General features: G+C 42.7%; 1 protein-coding gene across 1 annotated transcript in view; it reads right to left on the reverse strand.

Moving 5' to 3' along the window:
* The window catches only part of ADARB2 (adenosine deaminase RNA specific B2 (inactive)), a 299,798-nt gene that overhangs the window by 26,028 nt on the left and 255,901 nt on the right, over positions 1-17,869 (reverse strand). Inside the window, exons 5-6 of the mRNA XM_079301298.1 lie at positions 17,396-17,564; positions 10,459-10,610 (exon numbers count right to left, since the gene is read on the reverse strand). Coding sequence (XP_079157424.1) covers positions 10,459-10,610; positions 17,396-17,564 — 321 coding nt within the window. The remainder of the gene's footprint in view (positions 1-10,458; positions 10,611-17,395; positions 17,565-17,869) is intronic.

Consider the following 17,869-nt stretch of genomic DNA (forward strand, 5'->3'; position numbering starts at 1 on the left):
ATATCTGATTATCAATATGTGGCATTTAATCCAGAAGAATCAGGGAAAACTTGAAATTTAAATCCACAATAACAGAAAGGAAACAAATGCATTATTTTTCCTTATCTTCTTTAAGTACATATTAATTATCTTTTTTGTTTTTTTAATTGAATGGTGTTGTTAGAGACAGTAACTGTAGGAGGGGGTAAGAATGGTATTCCAGCATATTGAAGTTTATCAGTGAGTGTTCTAATGAAAACTTTTCATTTTGGTCCATCAAAATACCTCCATATATGATTACTGAGGGGGGGAAATTTCATTTGTTCAGATAATATAGCACTTTTACAATGAGTTTTTATTATTTTTATAAGTTAATATGAAATTATTGAAAGTATTGAAAGTTCATCCTAGGGAGAGGTGTCAAAATACATTCATTGAACCTGTGCTAGAGCAGAGAATGACACTCTAACATATGAAATCCATTTTAGTATCAGACTAACTTCTAAGTAACCCTCAGCAGGCTTTAATACCCTGAGAGGAAGAAAAAAAAATCTGAGAGAAGTATCTCAAAGCCTACAAACAGGTTTTCTCTAATGTCTGTCTTCGAGGAATGCCTGGGATCAAAATGTGAGTAACTATTTAAAAGTCACTTTAAAACAATTCCTGGCAGCTAAGTGATGCACAGTTTGGTCTGAGAGTCATAAATGACTGTTCCAGGCAAGGAGGAATGAGCAGTACTGGATCAGGTGTCAGGGAATTTCTTTGTGCCACCTTACAAACCCAGGCTGTGGACTCCAGCCTGCTCTGGAGTAGAAAAGCATTAGAATGTTGAAGCCAGAAGTACAAGAGTTATCAGTGGGATTAAGATTCTGTGCATGTGGCAATCAAGGAAAGTACAACTCAAACACTTCAAGATCATTATTTTTAATTACTAATTGCTCCTCTTGTCTAAATCAGACATGTCCCACCGTGGCTTTGAAAGTGCAGCTGCACCCACAGAGCAAAGTCTAGAGATCTGGCAAAGGGATGTGAACTTTCTGAGAAGATTTCTGCCTCTGAAGGCTCCACCAGGCTTGTCACCAGGCAGAGAGGGCTACTGGCTGCTCAGTGTGCAGAGATGCTGCTCCTTCCCAGGGCAGCAGCTGATCAAAGTCAGTGGCTGCAGAGTGGAGAGTGAGATGCTGCATCCATCAGAGGCCAGGGGGAACCAGCTCTTCACCCATGGCCTAAGCTATTTCTTTGTTTTGTTAATGAGGAATGTTTTCTCTTTAAGCTAGGGATCTTTTAAATAAATATAATTTGTGTGAAAAATATATCAGCATCACTGGAATTGCCTATTTGGTGACAATTCTCTCTCCTGCCATATTTTAATCAAGAAGTTTACACAAACATAATGAGAATGTGTTATTCATCATAACCCTCTTTCTTTTATCAACAAAACATGCTGCTATTTATGTGGCTTTGGGATTTTGTTGCAGTTGGGAAATTGAAGTCTTCAAGGATGATTTAAGGAAAATGTTGTGGAAGAAGCCAGCAAAATATGAAAACAGAAAATGAACTCCATGAGACAGAAATGAGCAATCTGTCAATAATGTTGACAGATTTTCAACCACATGGTGGTTGGTATGATTCTAGAGAGGCTGAGGCTCCTGATGCATCACCAGATATATTCTAATTCAGCTTCTGAAGCTCTGAAGTCTTATGGTTTTTGGCTGAAGAAATTAAATCTTGATCACCAGAAAATGGCTCCTATTGGCCTTCAAAATCTGTGGATTAAAGTTGCTAAATTATTCTGACTAATTTTATAGTAGTGCATAGAATATACAATGTTTTCCATTTCAGTATTCTACTCAGCACTAACTACCCTTTCTCAGAGCTGTGATTGCTGGACCCCTTTTGTTCCTATTTTACAGATACAGAAATAGAAATTACCAGAGTGAGGTGAGTTGCCCCAGACTGGCTAGAAAAGGCAGTTTGCAGAACCATGGTAAGAATTAAATTGTTTGCTACTCATACAGATGTCCTCAGATTTCTCTCCTAAGACTCTAAGGAACTCCCTAGAAGTCTAAGGACTTCCAGAAGTCCTACAGAGATGTTAACTGGACCTGGAGCTGCTTGATAAGCAGCTTATGAGTTTTATCTGTAATTCCCACCAGTGGAAGGGCAAATTAGACTAAATTAGATCTGAGTGGGTGTAGTTTTCACCCACAGAGATTTTTCTCAACTATGATTTGATATTTTCCACCCAAAAAATCTGTTCCTTATTTAGGTGCATATCTCCGGTAGGCTATGGGATGTTGGGGTGGATTGGGGGAATGTCCAGGAGTGTGTGGTCTGTTTTTCCCTGCTGCAAAGGGCTTTGGAGACACCACCATTCCTTGGGCTGGACAAATCTGGGGACAAGGAACTTTTCTTGGTGAAATTTTCTACTGCTATTCTGAAAACTTCTCAGACATGGTCTTTTGCTGATTAATGTAGCCTTTTTATCACATCTGAACATTGCATCCAAATGCAGTGTTTTACAAAGCAGCAAACCCCATAACACAGCAGAATCAATAAATACAATGCAATGCCCTTTGGCAATTCAAGCATTCTGTTAAAATTAGAATCTGATTATAGCTGTGGAAACCTGTTTTCCTGAATCCTAACAAACACATTTTGCTTTACATGAAAGCTTTTCAAAGCCGTGGCCAATGCTGGCTCTGAGCAATCCATAGTTTTCAGCACATTCTTTCTCTTTTCCTGGATAGATACACACTGCACTGACACACACTTCTAAAAATCTTATTTTCTACTTTAAACTCCTCTTGAAACAACAAAACTCAAATAAGCAAAAGCAGCTAAGAATATCACAAGGAGAAGGAATTGGGACATTTTCAATGCATTGTCAAAGGCAAAGAGTTTTCTCATGATGTGTCAGTTCTGACAAAGTTTTAAAACAGAGAATTTAAAAACAGAGCTGTCTAGCTCAGCTGAGAGGGAATAGGACTTGAGAGACACAGATTCAAGTTTTTATTTGATTCCAAGTGGCCTTGAATGAAAAAGCCTACCCTGAGCTAGGCATGGGAGGAAATGAAAGAGGGTTTTCCTACCCCTTGTTACTGATGACCAGGAGATAAGAGAAATATGTGATCCCAATTTCACACAATAATTTTCTTTTAAATTTTGCCTGACAGGTTTTGATTTCTTTCCAGCCAGTTAGTACTTTGAGACCTGAAAACTGTCCCTGAAGTGAAAATGTTATTCACCAGTCAGCTTTAGCAAAACTCCACTGTGAACCCAACTACCCAGCCTGGTGAAGATTCATAATGGAATATAAAGCAACAGAAAACTTTTACAGGTTGATTAATTGTACAGAAAGCTTCAGGACTCCTGTGCAGTGAAATAAGAGCCTCTTTCCAAGGTGCATCCTGGGCTCTAGTATGTTAATACCAAAAATAAAACTATGAGTGCTTTCACAGCTCTTCTAAGCCTGGACACCACTGGTTTCTCTGGCAGATTTAGGAGCTAGAACTGACCTTTGGGATTGGCATGACAGGCCATGTAAGGCATCAGACCACTCCTTTGGGTTACCAAAAGTGATGGGATTTCCAGAACATGTGCACCATACATTTTGAGACCCTCTGGCAATGCTGCTCTGTCTGAGCAATGGTTCCATCACGATGGTGCAGCTGCTGCTTCTGCAGCTTTTGCCTCAGGTGGCATCAGAAGGGCTCAGGATTCACAGCAAAGGGCTTGGGCCAGTCACTGTCTCCATTCTGGCAACTCTGACAGGAGTTTTTCTCCCCTTTTCCATTCTCTCCCTTCCTTGCAGCCTTGGATGAGCAGGGAGTGAGTAGGAGAGGCTGGGGGAGGAAAAGCTCCTTGCAGCACTGGAGATGGCTCCAACCAGTGCCTGCAGGTCCTGTGTGGGTGCTGTGCATTGGAGGAAGCAGAGGGGCTTCACTCATCCTGAGAGTTTCCCCACCCCTCACAGGCTTTATGTTGCTGTCTCTCGCCCACTTCCCCATCATAGCTGAACATCACAGACCCACTCCCCCTCCAAATTTCCCATCCTCACTGTGCCCCTCCTGTCCCAGGGTCCCACTGATAACTCTCAGCCACATGTTCTTGTCTTGAGATCCCTTTGCCCACCTTCCCCAGAAGAAGAAATATCCCCCACAGTGCCAGCATGGATTTGTTTCAGATGCTAGAAAGGAATCTTTGAACTGTCTGCAGCACCACTTCCACACCTGGAAAGCCCTGAGCTAAATCAGAGCACTGCTCAGACCTGCAAGGCTTGTGGGGACAGGGGACCACAGCTGGGCTGGGCTCTGCTGTCATCTTTGCCCATCCTGACCAGGAGCACACCTCACCTCTGCTCCCAGCCACGGGTGAAGTGTGTAAGTGAGGGAGAGAATTCAGCAGAGAGAGCTGTCCTGGGACCATGCTTTCCCTCCCAAGATAACTTGAGTGAAAGCAGTCACACTGCAACAGCATTTCAGCAACCTGGGAAGATCAGGTTAGAAAACAGGGCAATTTCATATAAACTTAATGCCTGCTAACAGTCTTGAGCAAGGACAAAATCTACTTGACAGACCAAGTCAGCTGTAGAAAGTTGCTGCCTTTCCTCTGAGTTTACTTTGGTAAATTGAGGCTGGGTCAGTGGCACAAGCAGAAGGGGCCATTGTTTCAATGGAACATGACCACAAAGGGTGCTATGCTCATACCTGAACCCAAACCTTTTGGATAAGACCCAGTCCAGTGTTAATGAAGTGAAAGGACAATTTCCTTCCACCTTCTTTAATACTTATCCCCTGGCCTGTGAAGTAATGCAAGAGCCTCTTGCTGTATCTGCAATTTCTGCAGCATCCTTTATATGACAAAGCAATCTGGGCTGACCACAATAATTCATCCAGAGCTGGGATTATTTCTCCTGAGGCAATATTCAGCACTACAGCATACAGTGGTGTATGCATTTTTTTTAGCTTCCTGTTACTTCTGGGCATGGTTCTCTATGATAATTTTCTTCTGAGATCCCCCAAGGTATTGTTCTGCTCAGTCATATGAAAAATAGAAAAATAATGCACCTTCATCCCAGTTCCACAGACGGGCCATTCATCAGCATAAAATCAACTTTATAGCCTAGAAGGAAGCTGCTCCATGCACCAAATAGCTACGAATCTCCAAGATGGTTTCACAAGCTGCATCAGATCAGCAGCTGTGACAGAGAGATGTGATACCTGGGAGCACTTGTGCAATGGGAACAAAAAATACTGTCCAAGTCCAAGAGATGAACTATGGTTATCCTCAATTTTTATAATGGGAAATGTATCATTTTGTTAGAACCTGAATTTTCTTGTAGTTCCAGATACCTAATTTCTTTTCAGATCACTAAATTACTTAGATGGCTCTTGAAATGCTTTCCTCATTTATCATCTATTTACAAGAACAGAATTTGTCCATTTAACCAAGCATGGGATTAGCAAAAGGATGGCAGAGATTTCTTCCCCTTGCACATCCAGAAATTTTCACCAAACCCAATGGTTTGGGGAGTGATTCTGGCCCAGTTACTGCCATAGAATCCTCATTGTATTTCCATCCTGATAACTCCCTGCAGGACACTGAATGCTGAGTTCTGGGGCTGACTCTCACAGACAGTTTTAGGAGATCATCAGACCCCTTAGAGGGTCTCTGTGTGAATCTGGCCTTCTCCAGCCAGTCTGATCAAGATATGACTTTTAGGGATGTGTTGGGGGATGACAAAAGCTGGGTCAGCCTCAACTGAACACAGAGTGCTGAGTTACTGGTGTGAGCAGGGCACCCCCTCACAGCAGCCCTGGATCTGAGGGTTAACAGCATTTTTCCTGAGAATGGAATGGAATGTAAAATCCAGCAGCCACAATCACAAGCAGGGAAAGCACACCTGAAGCAGAGAGCACAAATGTGTCTCCCTGGGTACTCTTCTGCTCCCCAACTCTCTGAAAACTGTAGTGCACATCTCCTCATCACATCACCTACCAAGGCAATGATCTGGCTCACGTGGCTGCAAGCAGGTCCTGCTTAGATAAGAGTTCTGTCAAATGTGTGTGCATGAAAGCTTCAGCACAGCTGTAGGTTAATAGACAAGCAGGAGAAAAACCCCATGTGGAGCAGATGCAATGGTGTGTTTCAGACCTAAAGGAAGTGTGGGATAAAACAGGAGCTGGGCTATCAAGGAGTCAATGGCACAAGGCAGTACAGCATGTTAGCAAGAGATAGAAAAGCAGCCCAGGGGAGAAGAACTGAGACAAGCCCTGGGGCAGATTCTGTTTGTCTCTTTGGCGATCTGTGTAGTGAAAAAGAGATGGCACATCTCTAGAAAAAAGATGGACAATGAGGTAAGATACTGCCAGGGAAGGAGGAGTGGGGAAGTAGAGGATTTTTTCAGTTCAAACTTTCAAGCAATTAATTTTGCTTCTCAAGAGACTCAAAAAAAAAAAAAAAAAAAAAAAAAAGGCCAATGAGTTGAGAAGCATTACATTAGCTAGTATGGTGCTCTAGCAAATCAAGGGCTTGATTATTCTGTGATTTGTCCCAGATCTAGGGGAAAGTGAAAAATATGCAATAGATACAATAGGGTGAGCTGCCCCCAGGGCTCCACCTCAGGGGCTGGGGTGTGTGTAATGGGGAACAGCAGCTCCCTCAGGCCCTTCAGGAAACCCATGTTAAGTTGATGCTGTGATATTGCCCTTGGGAGAGCTCAGGACTCCAGGCATAAATGGCTCAGATGCACATGAAGGGAGAAGGCACCAGAAAGGGAGATGTCCCAGGCTCCCTGAGCTGCAGCCCTGAACTGAAGGAGAGGAAGAAGCTGTGTCTGTGAAAGAGCAATTAGAGCTGTAAGGACACCAGAAATGTGCTGGTTTTTTGTCATATAGCTGTGCTACAACCTTGAGGCTGACCTTGGAAAGGGTCTTGGGAAGGAGAGTGAATGGAGAGAATGAGCCAGGATAAACCCATGAAAAGCATCTGAAATCCCTGTGGCATTTCCCAGTCCCATATTCCTGCAACACCACTGACCCTGGCTGATCTCCTGTCCTGCTCTCAGCTGCTCTTGCCTCTTTCCCCTCAGCCTTTTCCCCTACTCTCTCAGACTGTACCTTCTTCCAAAGCTCACACTTCACTTCCTGTAAGCTCATCCAACCTCCTGACCTTCAAGCACCAAATAAGAGTTACAAAACCCCTCCCTGCTCAGAGCAGCCTGGTCCAACTAGATTTTGTCTCTCTTTTAGAGTTTACCAACAAACAACTCAGCTTACCTCTGATCCAAGAAGACCATTTCTTCAAATTAAAGTGTGATTTTATCTCTTTGTCCCTAATCTCTAACTTTCCTGCATTAAGCTGGCATGGATGTGAGTTCCCTGGACCTCTCCTCTGCATTGCAGCTGTCAGACTTTTGCACGTCACAAACTTGGTACTCTGCTCTATCCGCTAAGAAGTAAACTGGGTTTCAAAAGCATGCCAGCTTATGTCCTCCCTTACCAGAACAAAGCTCATAAGAAGGAAATGTGAGGCCTCCCTAAGGGTGCTGGAAAGACGCGGTGGATAATAGGAAATTTTTGGAAGGAGATTTGAGAAGTGGATTTTACTCACTCCCTATATTGATAAAGGCTTATCATATTCCTTCTCAAAACCAGGAACCACATGGTGAGACACCGTTTTAAAATGTTAATGCATCTTTAGAGAATAATCAGTAACATTTGATGGCTTGTGCTAGCTCTAACAGAGGTTTCTTTGTTGTTTAAGAAATGAAACAGCATTCATCTGGAGTTTCTTGTCATTACTGGATGAAAGAAAGGTTATTTCTTTAGAAAAAAAAAAAAGAGAGAAGAGAAGATATGAATGATAAACATTATAAAATACTTATCTTCCCAGATGTCTCTGGGATAATGTGAGCTGAAAGGAAATGCTTATCTCACTGAAGGACAGCTTTTGGCAACATGGCTTTCTACATAGTGCTAAATTATTTTAAGAGCATAGGACAAAGGTAGAGGGATCTGCTTAAAAGAGTGAATTACGAGCCAGGTGTAGCATCTCTTCACGTCCTGCTACTGAATCACTGTGTAACCTTGGCTAAGCCACACAGACCTTTCTGCCTCAGCTTCTGCTTGGGAAAATAACTGGTAATAGCCAACAGGAAAATTGTTTTCATGATTATCTACAAGTTTACTGTCTGTGTCATGTACTGCGTGATTATGTATTTTTAAACACGGCTGCTTGTGTATCTTTCTATCTACAGAAGCATTCCCTCATTAGCTGGGAGATTTATCTGTCTTTGAAGAAATCCATGAGCCAAGCAGGGCTCACCTCCAGGGCTGGGTTCAGCTGCATATAATCAGGCAGCATGGGCTGTCAGCTGCCCAAAGCACCAACTTCCTCATGCCAAGAAGAGCAGAATCCAGCCTGGACAGCCTCTGGTTGCTCTTGAGAATACATCACATTTTAAAAATAATTACAGATTCTGGTGCTTCCAATTGTGATGTCAGCTAATGGGTGCCCCAGGAAACCCATCTTCTGGAAAACATGAGTGGCTTCAACCAAACATAAATCCTTTTTAGATATCTCTTGATACACCTATACAGTGGGAGGCCAAGGATCACCATGATTTTTTTATATTAATAAGAACTCCCTTTTTTATTTTTAATTTTGATTTAAGATGATGTCTTTTCATTTTGTTAACTCATCAGAAATTTGTTGATTTGATTTTGAGTTTTAAGCATTTACTTGCTTTTGTTCATTTTATAAACCCTGCTGACACAATACATAAATCATGTCAGGCAAGGACCACATTTCCTTCCTGAATAGATGCATTCTGCTTTCTTGCCCTAGCAAGCTGCTGTTTCACATGTGAAAAGAAATTCTAGTCTGGGCAGAATAATACCTAATCGTTAATAAATAACTTACACAAATAAGAAATCACAAAGAAGTGAAACTGTCTGATGGATTTGCCTGTGAGGAAGTGAGGTCATTGTCTGACCTTGGGTGATTAATTTTACATTCCTGTGTCTATGCTTCCTTCTCCATCCATTCTTTTGTCTTGCCTGACTCACAATCAAGGTAGTCAGGGCAAGGACTATTTCTCATTATGTGTACATTTGGCTTTGCAGCACTGTAAAATGCATGAATGAGGAGCAGTGGCTGGGGCAGAGACAAGAGAGTATCCTTGTGTATTGGATCACGGGGTGACAGGCATGTGGTAACAAGCCACAGATCTCTGGAGTGCCCTGTCCCTTGCTGGGGGCATTCCATGTGGCCAGGCAGGGACAAAGATGGTGCAGTGGGAAAACAACAAGGATGTGCCTCTGCCATGGCAGGGTAAGGAGGGGGACATGCATATTTGGGGATGATGAGGTGAGAGTGCTGAGTCATGGGGGAGATGGGATTTGTCATCATGGACAATGAGCTCTGCAGGTCTGTTGGTGGCATACACTTGCTCAAGACCCAATTTGTTTATCTCATTTGCAGGATCACCTCTAGAGAAGAAATCCCTGGAAAATCATGTGTTTGCTTGAAGGCTATAGGTATGGTTCCAGGGACTCTAAGGCTGACCTGGTGGACTCCAACAAACCCACCTGCCATGCAGTGACCATGCAGCATATTCGACATAGGCAGGATGGCTTTGGAAGAATCCCTTCCATAAGGGTCTTGCCATTATTTGCTGCAAGTGCAGGTGACATTTAGAGAGAGTCTGATGAACAATCAACACTACAGATGTGCTGTATCATATATAATATTGTATAAGACCATATAATATTGTATAATATCATATCAGTGCTCTACTTCAGACTCCAGCTGGTGTAGCCTGTTTTTGTGAAAATGCAACCCTTCAACCCATATGAACTCTGTGAACCCTGAGAAGAGTCTATGCATCTCCAGTTAGAGCTCTGATCTTCTGGTCCAGCCTCTGGCTGTGGCTTCAAGGATCTCTTTGAGGCTTTCCAAAACACTTATTTACTTTCAGGGTTGTATGTATCAAGCAGGAAATGCAGAGATGTACTCCCCAGCAGAGCCCCAGAGCCCCAGGTGTGAGGAGCTGCCTTGCCCAGCTCTGATTTTCCCTGCACACCTTCCCCCAGCACACAGGACCAAGCACCAGACACACACTCTCTAAAGCCTTTAGTGTGAAACAAGTGAAACAACTTCTGCCAGCAAAAAAACCCAAGAAGGATCTGATCTAAAAAAAAAAAAAAAAAAAAAAAACAACAAAAAAAGGCAAAACACACACAAAGGAGGGAAAGGAGAGGGGAGACTTTTGCTTACAGTTGGTTGTGATTTCGTAGGGGGAGTTGAAAAAAAAAACAACCGAAAAAAGGTAAAACACACAGAAAGGAGGGAAAGGCGAGGGGAGAGTTTTGCTTACAGTCGGCGGTGATTTCGTAGGGGGAGTTGGAAAAAAAACCAACCGAAAAAAGGCAAAACACACAGAAAGGAGGGAAAGGTGAGGGGAGTTGAGCTCACAGTCGGCGGTGATCTCGTAGGGCGAGTGGAGGCGCGCGTCTCCGCAGGGCGAGGTGCTGACGTACAGGTGGAACAGGATGTTCTCCCGCAGCCTGTAGCCTCCCTCTTTTAACCGCACGAAGATTGATCGCTCCCAGTCCTCTCGCCGTTTGCTACGATCACAAAAGAGGTTCCAGGTCATTTGTTATGTGCCAAATCGGAAACATTTCTGTGCTCCCTCTCTCTCCTTTTCTCCCTCTGCTTGTTTGTTGGTTTTTATTAGCACCTGGCACCATATATTTTGCCTAGTGACAACAAGAGAAAAACAATAAGCTTCTCCAAGTGAAGAAATGTGTGAAGAAGGTCAAAACTGCCAAAGGGCTTTTGGTTTGTTTACCTAAGACATATTCTAATGATAAAATGTGGATTTTTGAAGGGTAACTCTCCTTCCTCACTTGCACAGATGCATAAATATGCTGATTTTAAAGTGGTTCTGGTGCATGAAAAAACGAGTTCTCTTGGGCTCTCGTGAACACATCAGCTCTGCTGATCACAATGCCTAGGCACATGTTTGAATGCCATTAACATCAATCACCACAGCTGAGATGTCTGTTCATATGCTCCACTGAAAAGGGTCTCTAAGGAAGCACCCAAGTTTAATGACCACTGCCAGCCCTTGCTCCCCAGGTGTTGCTCTTCTCCCCCATTCAACCAGAGCCACCTACAAGTGCTCCACCTAGGCCAGCAGGCTCCTCTTGGTCACTTGGCATTTTTGGAAATCAGAAGCCATCTTAAGAAGGGTGGACAAAACTTGTGCAGACTTTTCTCATCTGTGTTGAAAAAGGTACTTATTGAGATGAAGCTTTTATCTTTGCAGTGGTTCAGCAGCTAGATGGGGATGCAGTGCACATATTCCATTAGCAACAGCTGCCCGGGAGGCCAAACCCTCCCAGTGCTGCCGTTTGCAGCAACAGCACAGCATTAAGGCTCTGCTGCTGTGCAGTTCCTCTGATGAGTTACATTTGGGAAGATATGGGTGATTTCTCTGACAGACAGCTGCCTCTAATATGTGGACTTGGGTGATGGTCACGATTATAATTTTGAAGGTGAAAATGTGGTATTAGGATGAGACTCTTTTCCCTCTGATGGCCTGGTCCTTCCCTTAGAATCTAAGGTGTCTTTTTTGGAGGAGTATCTCTGAACAGAATGGCACCTGCAGGTAATGACTTTCCTAGGATGCTGTTAATAAGGTGGAATCCCACCCGTTTAATTCACTACAGGACAGCCCATTAACCAAGGCGATTTCTGCCTGCCTCTGCCTGCTGATAGTGCAAACAGGGGTGCTTTTTACTCAGCCTTTGAGCCAGTCCTTGGCTTTCATCCAAGCTGCCTCTGCCTGTTTTCTCCCAGTGCAGCCTCTGTGCTATTGAAGCTGTTTGGCTGTCACTCTTCCATGGTTTGGGTGTTTTGTCATTTTTTGATGCCAGGATGCGTTTGCTGTCAGGAGGAATTTACAGGCACATTAGCTCGCCTGTCAGGGACAGGGAGTCACACTGGCTGCCGAGCTGGGGCTGCCACATGCAGCTCCTTCATTTTCTGCTGGCTGTGGTGGAATTTCCCAACTGCACTAATTATATTATCGCCCTGATACAAGCCTCTGAAATAATAAAATCTCTGTAAGTCCTGCTGCTTGGACTTTAGAGCAATTGCAGGTAGTTTTAAATAATTCACTGCAAAATCAGCTGGGAGAATACAAAGCTGTGCAGTCCAAATGCCTGCTATTATTACATTAAATCTCACCAGAGTGTGTGTGGGGGGGCAGCTTACAGTACTTGGAGACAGTTGCTATGTAGGGTTGGAGCAGTCATGCTTTGGGCTGGATTTCAGGAGTTCAGTTTCCATCCTGTTTTCACTGGTCATGGTTTTTCACTGATTAACCTTGCTTTCTTACCTCTTCATGAGCACCAACAAGGGTCTGTGGCCAGTGTGGCTGCCAGGTTGGGTGACAGACAGCTGCTCTAAAAATAGTTGACAGGGCTGGAGGGCAGGGCAACTTGACTCTCTCCTCCAGCAAGCTGAGGTTCTTCATATCACACAGGGTCCTGACCTGCCTTTGGGATGGATTTTTAGAAACTGAATTCAAACATGAGGTTCATTCCTGCACTGTGAATGAACAGGCTTAACAACAAAACTGGAAAAGAGTTACTGGAGAAGAGTTTGGGTTGCAACACTATCTCCATAGCTTAGTAAAGATTCTTGTGCACAGGATGTTTGGTGTATTTCAAAGCCCAGGGGGATCCAGGGATTTTGTAAAAATGGTCCAAGTGAAGCATGAGATGCACTTCTGCAAAGTCACCTGTACTCCAGCACCAGTACCCCCTCATGCCTTGCCTCTGGGACAGGTTCTTTACAACATCCTTTGCACAGCCAAACCCAACCTGCACAAAGCAATGGAGAGAGGAGCCCACAGTGAGCCTACAGATCCCATTCAGTCAGGGGCTGGCATTAAAGTGTCATTTCTGTGTACTGGCAGTGGCTAAAAGAGCAGAATTCATCCATAAACCTTCCCCTGTTATGAATTTCTGTGGGAGCTAGGATTTGAGGCTCATTTAAGAGGAACATTTAAAAACACGATGAATTCTAATCTTTTGCTTAAGTTCATTATTCAGCATTACACATGCCCATGTTTTGAGCTGACTTCAAGAAGATACTAAAGCACATACTTATGGTTTAATATATATGAAGTATTTTGGTGAAAAAAAGTCTGACAAGCAGAGGAGCAGTTTTTAGCATATAAATATATGTACAGAGAGTTTCTAGTACTATACACTACAAGAGACCATCCTGGAGAAACTGATAGCAGGTTTAGTAGATGTATAACAAGCAGCTAATTTTCCTGGCAAAAATAACTTAACTGGACTGGATTAAGACTATTCCTTGCTTTTTATGTATAAAGTAAACAGTGGTTGTATCTGACTTGCTGAAAGAGCTTACTTACTAGTAAAATCATCTCCTTTGAACCTGAAGGGTGCACTACAGCAACAAGCCTACTATGGCGCTGATTTATTTTAAGGATACTCTATTAATTTTATTTTTCTATTGTATTTTTTTTTCTTCCCCATTGACCAGTTGGTATAAATAATACCACTAAAAATTATGTCAATTTTCCTACCATCACCACTGCAAGAGGATCAGACTATCGTATTTGTGTGCTTTTTGATGGTGATTCTTAGAAAAAGCTTCTCAAAAGGTCTTTCTTGTCCTTCTTTTGTACATTAGAAAATTTATGTCTTATTTCTCATCTTTTTCGTGAAAGTCTGGAGAACTGAAGGATTATGGTTGTCATAAAAATGAAATCTGGGAGGGCTAAGGGTTTTAATCAGACTGGTTAGAAGCTGACAGGTTTTAGTTGTGCTTTTAGCTTTTATTTAACTCAAGCTCTAGACAATGAATTGTTGAAAGAAAGTTTCCTTTTGAAGTATTTGTCACTCTCGCTTTTTAGAGAGAATAAAGTTCCTATTCTGGAACTCTTTCCAAAGAAAAGTCAGGAAACTCACACCTCTAACATTTAGCAATAAGAAGAAAAGGGGAGGGGGGAAGTAATTTGCATATTGCTGCAATATTGGCTCGTGGATGGAATTGTTCTGCAGCTTAAACATGTGAATAGGTTGCTGTATTCTCTCTTTTAGAGAAATGGAAAAAATTTGCCCCAGCACATGGCAGTTCATCTCACCCCCAACAGGTACCTGAACAAGTCTGCTGAGTTCCACCTCAGAGATGCCCATTTCTCTGCACTGGTGATCAAAGGAGCCTTGGGCATCTGGGTAACACTTGTCTGCCAAAAAGCAAATTCAGTTCAGTGAATCCCTGTCTCCCTGCCATTAGTTTTATATCCTGGCTCTTGCTTTCTCCAACCTGCTTGCCCTTGCTCTTAGAAGCCTTCATGCTACACTCAGGCAAGTATGTGTTTTGATGTCACTGAGATCAATGGTAGTATTTGTAAATTCGGGAAAAGAGGTTCCTTTTCAAAGCATCACACAGAAAAATTTTCTTTCACTGGAAGTTCCTGAAGTTTGAAATTCAGCTGCAGAGTCCACTCTCAGCAGGTAGGCTTGGTGGGAGGAAGTTATGTGGAAATAGGAAATAGTCTCCCCAAAACAAACTTGCCTGTTCCATAGAGAATGATGGAAAATTTAAGTTCTTTGAGTCAAGAATCATGCTTTCAAAAAACCCCATCTTTTTTGTTTCATTTCATTTATGACTTTGTACAACAGTTTTCTGGCCTGGGAGAGGTGTTTAATTTGGGCTAAGTTGATGGAAATGCATTAATAATAGCTTTGTGTTCCCCCAAGCCTGAGAAGATGGTGTACAGGTAGACCCAGTGGAGCTGAGTTACCATGTCTGTCCTAAAAACTCTGTCCTTATAGCTATGTGGCAGCATCATGTGTTTTCTCTGTGAAAAGGAGATGTCTCTCTTTTTTTCCAGAGAAAAAAGAGTAAATACTATTTCAATGTGCATTTTTATTTCATTTTGAACACCCCCACCCCCCATTTTATCACCCTATGACAAAGCTTCCAAAGATGGCAGCAAACTGTGTGTGGCAACAAATATTAAAATTGAAGAATATATCATAACACACAGTTTTGCTTCCCCATGGACTTTAAGGAAGTAGAATCTGATTTGACAATAACTCCAGCTCTGTCATTCAAAGGTGCTTAGCCTTGACAATTTTGGTTGAGATTTTTGTGGTGTGTGCTGGTCAGGAAAGCAGGGGTGCTTGGTCTTGGCTGAATAGAGAGTGAATTGAAGTTATTGTGAACAGAGCTTGTGCTGCACTGAGGGAGGATTCTCTTAACAAAAGGCTGTTAACATTGATCCAAATAAAATAATAATATGACTGAACATGTTAGGGAGGTGGATCAATACAGTAGTTTAAGATACAGTGTTAGCACTTGTTTCCCAAGAGACCATAGCACGAAGCAAGTACTAGGGCTGCTACACTGCTGAAAACATAATAATTTAATGTAAAATTGAAAGCAATTCTGAATGAAATGGAGAGAATATTGTTTTTGATTAAACCCTTCAATGCTCTTGTCCCCCTTTGTTAGCCAAACCCATGTATTCAATATACTCTCTTGTCTTCAACTCCAGCCTGAAGTGAAAATAGCCATTATTCTTCTTATTATTGCTTAGGTGCAACTGTATCACAGGTGCTTACAACAACACACAATCATGCTTAGATTAACCCTTGTCTGTGACCTGATGCAAAATATTATGAAGTCAAAGAAAGTTTTTGCACTGAGTTTAATGGCCTTTAGAAAAAGTCAGATGAATATGCAGTCAAGAAGGGAGGGCAGAAGAATGACATACAGAGAAAAAGGCTTTCTGTTTGTTTTCCTCCATTTCTTGGTTCCTTCTATATAATAAATGCCACCTCAGTTTTACTTCTGCTCAGTTTTCACATCCTAGGATAGTTCAGGCTGGCAAGGACCTTAAATCTCTATCCCAACTTCCTTCTTAAAGCAGTTGGACAGATTGCTCAAGGTGCACTCAGATTTTGAAAATGTCCAGGACAGGAGGGAAACTGAACAACCCTTCTGAGTGACCTGTCCCACTCCTACTCTATCCCCATGGGGAAAATTAATCCTCATACTCAGACTGAGCTTCTCTTGTTTCAGAGTGTGCCTCCTGTCTGTCACCTTCCCACTGCACACCTTGGTGAAGATGTCAGCCCCATTGTGTTGCTGACATGCTTTGCTGGCTCTGCCATCCCACCTGAAGGCTCACCAGGTCCACGTCTGTCAACATTTCCACACAGCCCAAGTGCTCTGGCCCCCCAAGAGACTCTGGGTAGCCTCTGCTGAGTCTATCTTTCCTTTGGGGCACCCAGAACTGCACACAATATTGCAGATGTGGTGATTAGTGGTGGATGTACACATCCTTGACAGACTCTTCATACTCCCCAGGATCCTGCTGACCCTCTCTGCTGCTAGGCACACCACTAACTAATGTCTTGCTGCCTGTCTGACCATAAACCCCATTCTCTTTCGGCAGAGTTGGTCCCCAGCCTGTATTTCTTTCCTTCTTGGTGGAAGGGAGGAAAGTCCTCCTTGGTGTGGGACTTTGCATTTGTCCTTTCTAAGTTTTCTGTCAAAGTTCCTGCTGGTCCAGCCCTCCAGCCTGCTGTGATGACAGCCCACCCCTCAAGCATAGTGACTGATCCTTCCCACATTTTGGTGTCCTCTGCAAAGCTTATAACCAAGCAGTATGTGATCTCTTCCAGGTTGTTGACAGACATGATCAGAGAAAAGACAGCATGCTGAGGTACCCCTCTCATTACCATCTTCAGGCAGTGCATGACCCATTAACCATTTAAATGGTAACAAGGTGGATCTGGCTGAAGACAGGAACAATAATTCCACTGTAATGATTCTACATGCTATAACATTTTAAAACATCATAAAGAAGGAGTGAGTGATAGCATCTCACACTTTGGCACAAAGTTTACTGTGCTGTTAACACTCATTGGTTCTCTAGTGAGTCAATGAAGACATTAATGATCAATAAATCACTTCTTTGAGATCTTTCAGCAGCAGCAAGGAAGACAGGGAAATGGCTGCATTAAGCAAAATGACTCCCTTCAAGTCTCTGGTCAGTGAATGATGCTAATAAGGCTGCATGTAAAGATTTGTACAAAATCATCAGGCTTCATAAAGCCCAGCTTTATGAGTCATATCTAATCACTACTGAAAGAGAATCAGCTGAAGTAAAGCAGCTCATGACCCAACACTTCAGACTACCTAACTCTCAGATATTTTTGTACAGTGTATTGTTCCTCCATCACCTAAAGACTCAGAAAAAATGACATAATGAAACAAATAAATCAGCTGTCTGGAGGATGGATCTGTTCCACTGAAGGCCATATAACAGCCCCAAAAATCAACAGAATTCAGTTACCTTAAGTGTAGTTCCAGCTGTGAGTAGAGGAAGTGAACAAATGCCCTTCTTGCCACGATTTCTGCATGGCAGTCGTTGACAGCAAGCCCTTGGTCATTTATGTATTCCCCATTTATACACTTGGTACCCGATGACAGCACAATAACCTGAGCTTGCCTGATGTCCAAACCTGTAGGAGGAAAAACAAAAGTGCTGTGAAATTGCTGTGGGTGAGTATGATACCATGATTGTTAAAGTCCTCACAGCACATGCTTTGATGTGGCAGCCAGACAGCCCTAATGGGATGCTTATTAAGGTGATGATACGGCCTTTGGAATATGCAGGAATCTCACATCTCTGTGTTATTAGAATAATAAGGTCTATATTTCAGTCTTGCTGCTAATTCCAAGATAAAAGCTCACCATGAAGTTTACTTGTTAAATCAATAACTACATCATAGCAGAGCATATGCTTTAGGGAGGTAATAAAGATCTC

Source organism: Erithacus rubecula (genome assembly GCF_903797595.1).
Source record: "Erithacus rubecula genome assembly, chromosome: 3".
Lineage (NCBI taxonomy): Eukaryota > Metazoa > Chordata > Aves > Passeriformes > Muscicapidae > Erithacus > Erithacus rubecula.